The sequence below is a fragment of the Octopus bimaculoides genome, chromosome 27 (genome assembly GCF_001194135.2).
Source record: "Octopus bimaculoides isolate UCB-OBI-ISO-001 chromosome 27, ASM119413v2, whole genome shotgun sequence".
In the NCBI taxonomy this organism is placed as follows: domain Eukaryota; kingdom Metazoa; phylum Mollusca; class Cephalopoda; order Octopoda; family Octopodidae; genus Octopus; species Octopus bimaculoides.
In genome coordinates, this window is record NC_069007.1 from 16,518,602 (window position 1) to 16,525,136 (window position 6,535).

Genomic DNA, 6,535 nt, shown 5'->3' on the forward strand with positions numbered 1-6,535 from the left:
AGAACAGCCTGCTCATGAAATTAACGTGCAAGTGGCTGAGCACTCCACAGACACGTGTACCCTTAACGTAGTTCTCGGGGATATTCAGCGTGACACAGAGTGTGACAAGGCTGACCCTTTGAATTACAGGCACAACAGAAACAGGAAGTAAGAGTGAGAAAAAGCTGTGGTGAAAGAGTACAGCGGGGTTCGCCACCATCCCCTGCCGGAGCCTCGTGGAGCTTTAGGTGTTTTCGCTCAATAAACATTCACAACGCCCGGTCTGGGAATCGAAACCGCGAGTCTGCTGCCCTAACCATTGGCTCATTGCGCCTCCACCTTAATAATAGTAACAACTACAAAAACAGCAACAATAATAATAATGGTTTCAAATTTTAGCGCAGGGCCAGCAGTCTTGAAGGAGAAGGATCAGTTAGTAGTATCAGCCTAGTACTTGACTGCCACTTTATTTTATCAACCCTACAGGAATGAAAGGTATACTTGATATTAGCAGGGTTTTAACTATTACAGCAACTCTTCTTACCTGACTCTCTACTATTTCCACCAATCCACCGCTCCAGGGTGGCATATAATTGTTTATTATATCATATTAAACGAATTAACATTGTTTCGGATTTATTTTTCCTCCTCAGTGCATTTACTGTTATGTGGACCAAACCTGCAAACCATATCCTGTTGGACATGTCCTTCCCAAGTCTTCAGAATGTCCGTTTTCCAAGACCCGGTGGACCAACTGTTTGAGTAAGTTGAAATTTCTGAAATTGCCATAAATTCTTGGATCTGATCACCCTCACCACCACCACACTTTCCACCATCACTACTAACACAACCATCTGTACTACCACTACCACCATCACCATCACCCTTGTGGGCAATAAAGAAATAAGAAACTAGAAGAAGCCCGACTTTTATATATAGGTGAGTGTGTGTGTTTGTGTTTGTTCCCCTATCACTACTTGACAAACAGTGTTGGTGTGTTTATCTCCCTGCGACTTAGTGGTACGAGCGAGGTCGTTGCCAGTGCCGCTGGACTGGCTCCTGTGCAGGTGGCACGTAAATAACACCATTTGAGCATGGCCGTTGCCAGTACTGCCTGACTGGCCTTAGTGGCGGTGGCACGTAAAAGCACCCACTACACTCTCGGAGTGGTTGGCGTTAGGAAGGGCATCCAGCTGTAGAAACTCTGCCAGATCAGATTGGAGCCTGGTGCAGCCTTCTGGCTTGTTAGTATCACAAATATTGTGATTTCCTCAGCAACTTTTTGACACAAAGTCACTGAAGAAGTCACAGTATGTGTGACAAAACAATTTTGACAAATAAAGGTAAAATAAATAGCACATGTGTTTAATTGGCAAAAGACGATCATCCCCAAGTATAACAATAATAAATTAGGAATTAATTAAAAACTGAATTTTCATTAACAGCAATACTGCAATCAACAGATGTTGTATTTAAATTATTCAATTGTGGGTTGTTACATATGAATAAGATAAGGTAACATCTGGTAGGTGTGAAAGTAGGTGGTGAGTGTTTAGGATGTGATGCAGGTGTGGCTGTGTGCTTCAGAAGTTTGCTTCCCAACCACATGATTGTGGGTTCAATCCCACTACGTGGAACCTTGAGTAAAAGTGTTTTCTGCTATTCCCCCAGGCTAACTAAAGCCTTGTGGATGGATTTGGTAGATGGAAACTGAAAGAAGCTTAGAGCATTAAGAAGAGCTTCTAGCCATAGAACCCATGCCAAGAGAGATGGCTAGGCATGTGTCTGTATGTGTACAGGAGTTTATCGAAGCAGATTTTCTACTGCCAGATACGTTTAGTGTTGGTGCTCCATATCTGTTTCCTAGCAAAGTAGCATTTCCCTGTGGCCAGATATGTTTCTGCAGAATATTCTAAATGAACAACACTACTTTTACAACTGACAATCATTTACAGATATGGATTGCCAACACTAAACATATCATGCAACTTTATGAGAAAGAGTGGAGGCGCAATGGCCCAGTGATTAGGGCAGCAGACTTGCGGTCATAGGATCGCGGTTTCGATTCCCAGACCGGGCGTTGTGAGTGTTTATTGAGCAAAAACACCTAAAGCTCCACAAGGCAGGGAATGGTGGTGAACCCTGCTGTACTCTTCCACCACAACTTTCTCTCACTCTTACTTCCTGTTTCTGTTGTGCCTGTAATTCAAAGGGTCAGCCTTGTCACACTCTGTGTCACGTTGAATATCCCCGAGAACTACATTAAGGGGTACACGTGTCTGTGGAGTGCTCAGCCACTTGCACGTTAATTTCACGAGCAGGCTGTTCCGTTGATCGGATCAACTGGAACCCTCGACGTCGTAAGCGATGGACTGCCAACAACATGAGAAAGAGCAAGAGAGAGAGAGAGAGAATTGCAGGAATAAAGACATTCAAAATATTCCATCATAACTTTGTTTGTCTTTTAATTTTTTATTTTGTCTTTTAATTTTTTATTTTGTCTTTTAATTTTTTTAATCTTTTTCCTTTTACTCTTTAACAGTCAACTTTGAAGCTCTCCTTATTTCTATGGGTGTCATCGCCGGCCTGTGTCTTTTCTCCTGTATCCTCTGCATCTATTGCTGTTGTTGTCGCAAGAGCAAACGACTCAAGTAAGTAAAAGCTCTCTTCCCCATCAACAAAATCAGATTTTGAGCAGGTGTGGCCACGTGGTAAGAAGCTTGCTTCCCAACCTCATGGTTCCTGGTTCAGTCTCACTGTGTGGCACTTTGAATACAAGTGAGATAATTAGACAGGGTTAGAAATTTGAATTTGAAATAAGAAGCACTAGAAGCAAGATGCATAGGGTTCACATATTTAATTGGGTTTTTTTTGTCTGTTATGAAGTTCTTACAGTTTCTAGTTGGTGATAATGTAATCATGTAAAGAACTATTTCATTCTTTACAAAGATCTTCAGCATGATTAGAACCTGTAACTTATCTATTGTTATTGTTTCCACTTATTGTTGTTGTTACTGTCATTGTCAATAGGTACATGGCTGATGAAATAAAGTTTGAAAGACAAAAGGAAGAGCGCCGAATAAAATCTGATGAAAGGTAAGGAAAATCAAACACTCAGTTATCCTTAATGTCAAGTCATCCACTGAAGAATTCTATGAGAGAATGTACTAAAGGGTAGTCATTGAAGGGATTTGGTACTGTTAAGCCAATGACACTCATTTACTGTATACAATGCTTGCTGGGTGACCAACTGCCTACAGCAGTAAACTGACCACACATCCTTAGGGTGGTTCGTATTTTACATAAAATACACACTTAAGTCTTTCAGGGGTGAGATAAATAGGCCAAAAAAAAAAACTCTAGAAGGGCAAAAATTTATAACAAAAATTTGTACACTTGTTTTTTTTGTCATAAATTTTTGCCCTTCTAGAGTTTTTTTTTTTGGTGGGGGGGGGTATCTATCTCTCCCCTGAAAGACTTAAGTGTTTGCGTATACATTTTAAATGTTATGTGTACAATATAAACATTCCATACACCTTATAAATGATGAAAGATTCTTCAGAGATTCGTGAAGATCGCTGTGTCTGGTGTTCCACTGAGTTTGTCTCCTCACTGACAAATGCCCTGGAGATTTTGAGTCATCATGTTTTATTCCTCTGCAGACTGCTCACCCAGTCTTGCCAGTATAAAGTCCTGTCTTTGTTGTGGTTCCGTGGCTCACATGCATCAATGACCCAGTGGAGTACAAATTCCAGGTGAAGACCTCCCATGCTGGACAGGTCAAAGGATCGGCACCAGACAAATACAGACCACATCTTCCCAGGGTTAAAATGGATCTGCATAGGACCAACACTGCTACTTAGAAAAATCAAAGTTACAGAAACATTGATGACAGTTCAAAACCAAGAAGACCTAGGAAGGGGCCTGGCCTCTTAGGTTTCCCTTGCTCCCTACTAAAGGAGTGACCCTGACAGCCCAGAATCAAGAACGGGGGAGAAATGTTGTTGATGGCTTCTGCTTCACAGGGAGTGAACGTACATCCACACTTGAAGCGCTGTCCATTTACACCTATCTTTACTGTGGGTCAACCTGATGAAGGTTAGATGTTAATTTTGGTTTTCTTTGTCATTTCAGGAAACAAGAAAGGCAACAGAGGAATGACGAAATCAGGAAGAAATACGGTAAGTCAGATTGATGTCATTGATTAATGATTGAGACAAAATGCTTAGTGGCATTTCTTCTAGTTCTCTAACTTTTCACGTTTTTATGCAACCCCACCCCCCACACAAATTGTAAGCTGTCCATGAAATTAGTAATTAAAACTCATTAATATCTTAATATAACAGTAAGGCGAAGGAGACGAGCTGGCAGAAACGTTAGCAGACAGGTGAAATGCTTAGCAGTATTCCGTCTGCTGTTACGTTCTGAGTTCAAATTCCACTGAGGTCGACTTTGCCTTTCATCCTTTCAGGGTCGATAAATTAAGTACCAGTTGTGTACTGGGTTCAATGTAATCGACTTTATCTCTTTGTCTGTCCTTGTTTGTCCCCTCTATGTTTAGCCTCTTGTGGGCAATAAAGAAATAAGAAACATTAGCACGCCGGGCGAAATGCTTAACGGCATTTCATCTGTCTTTTAATGTTCTGAGTTCAAATTCCACTGAGGTCGACTTTGCCTTTCGTTCTTTCAGGGTCGATAAATTAAGTACCAGTTGTGTACTGGGTCGATCTAATCAACTGGCCCTCTCTCCAAAAATGTGGGGCCTTGTGCCCAGAGTAGAAAAGAATATAATAGTGTTTATATAGCCGTAGTGTTTCTTGATCATTTTATGTCTATGAAGCCCTTTGATTCCTATTTAACCCTATTGGACCCTCATGTTAAAAAAAGAAACCCTATTATATTTTTATAATTAGATATTAGGAATTGTGTAGAAATATTGTTAAAATATTTTACGTATTATAGAAGTATAACTAATTTATTGCTCATAAACTTACACAAAATCTTATATGGACCCCTTTTGAAAACCACTGAACATGTTTTCTGTGGCTGTTAATTCCAAGCGAATTCCTTCTCAAATTATAATTTTTAAAAATTCATTGTTTTACTGCTCTCTACCAGGAATCATTATTGAAGGTAAGATGTTGTGCTGTGTCTAGTTTTTATGTACATGTATCGATGTGTGTGCCTGTGTTTTATTATCTTATTCTTTTCTCCACATTTGCACACATTTGTGTATCTGTCTATATTTCTTTCACATCTCCTTCACTTCTGTCTCTCTCTCTCTCTCACTATATAAGAAGGTCATTGTAGCTTGCATGAAGTATTGTTGAACAGAAGTAAAATAACAAAATAATGAAGATGGAGGGCTTATAACAATGCAGAAACAGAAAGTGAAGTTACTTTTATATATTTCAGGCGCAAAGGCCAGTCATCAGTGAACAGCTTAGTCAAGTGTGAGTCTGGACAGATCTCCTCTCAACATGGCCTGATCTGTGTTGCCTCACACTTCCTTACTCAGTCTACTCCTGATGAAGGGCCTTTGTGCCTGAAATATTACAAAAGTTACTAAACTTCCCCTTTTCTCTCCATCTTCATATATTTTGTTATTATATATGTGTGTCTTTATGTACATATATGTATGTGTGTGTGTGTGTGTATATATATATATATATATATATATAAACACGTCTTTGTGCTTGTCCCCCCACCTATCATAATTTGTCAACTACTGCTGGTTTGTTTATGTCCCCATAACTTCGCAGGTTGGCAAAATAAGTCGTCGGGTCAATTTGGTTGACTACTATTGACGATTATTATGAATGGATGTGGTTTCTACTATACTGCAGATCCTTACTTCTTTGGCTTCCAGGTTATCCCTCCAATGGATCTCATTATAAAGTATCTTACCCATAACATCATGATGGAGTTAGTCAACAGCAACCCCCATTATATAATAGCTCAGGAGCTAGAAATGCTTCATCGAGGAGTCCAAAGAGCCAGATATGGTGTTTTTACACCTTTCACAATAAGAGGGAATTTTTTCTGCATTGAATTTGCCTTTAGAACCTGAAGTATATCAAAAACATATTTGAACTAACCTAAAGTTCACTTAGGCCTAAACACTGTTTGGTGCTAATACTGCCTTAATATGGTGTATATATATATAAACACGTTTTTGTGCTTGTCTCCCCACCTTTCATAATTTGTATATATATATATATAATATTAGGGACAAAATCCAAAATTACAGGTAAAAACTCAATTAAAATCAATTTATAAAAAATTAAAATTAAATTGAGCTTTATAGATAAAATATATATAAAATATATAGTTTTAGGGAAAACAACCAAGTTTCAAGAACTCATCGATGAAAATCCACCATCACATATAGAAAAATTAATAATTAAAAGCACAATAAATGAGTATAATATAAAGTAAAGTAAATATCATAAGATAAATATAATAAAAAGATTACACGTGTTTCATAACTAATTTTCAAATAGAAAGGAAATTTAAATCGATTAAAATCAATATATATATATATATATATTTATAT

The 6,535-nt window shown here is 38.5% G+C and overlaps 1 protein-coding gene across 3 annotated transcripts in view; it reads left to right on the forward strand.

Annotated features, from left to right (window-relative positions):
* Positions 1-6,535, forward strand: part of LOC106871121 (pituitary tumor-transforming gene 1 protein-interacting protein) — a 30,567-nt gene that overhangs the window by 16,246 nt on the left and 7,786 nt on the right. For 2 of the 3 annotated variants that reach the window (XR_008266922.1, XM_014917432.2), the window contains exons 4-7: positions 633-741; positions 2,522-2,630; positions 3,010-3,075; positions 4,114-4,160. Coding sequence is in view for 2 of the 3 variants with exons in the window: in XM_014917432.2 (XP_014772918.1) it covers positions 633-741; positions 2,522-2,630; positions 3,010-3,075; positions 4,114-4,160 (331 nt within the window). In the remaining variant the exon portion in view is untranslated. Of the gene's footprint in view, positions 1-632; positions 742-2,521; positions 2,631-3,009; positions 3,076-4,113; positions 4,161-5,097; positions 5,151-6,535 lie in introns of those variants that run through there. The other variant, XM_052977294.1, reaches the window with a different exon arrangement.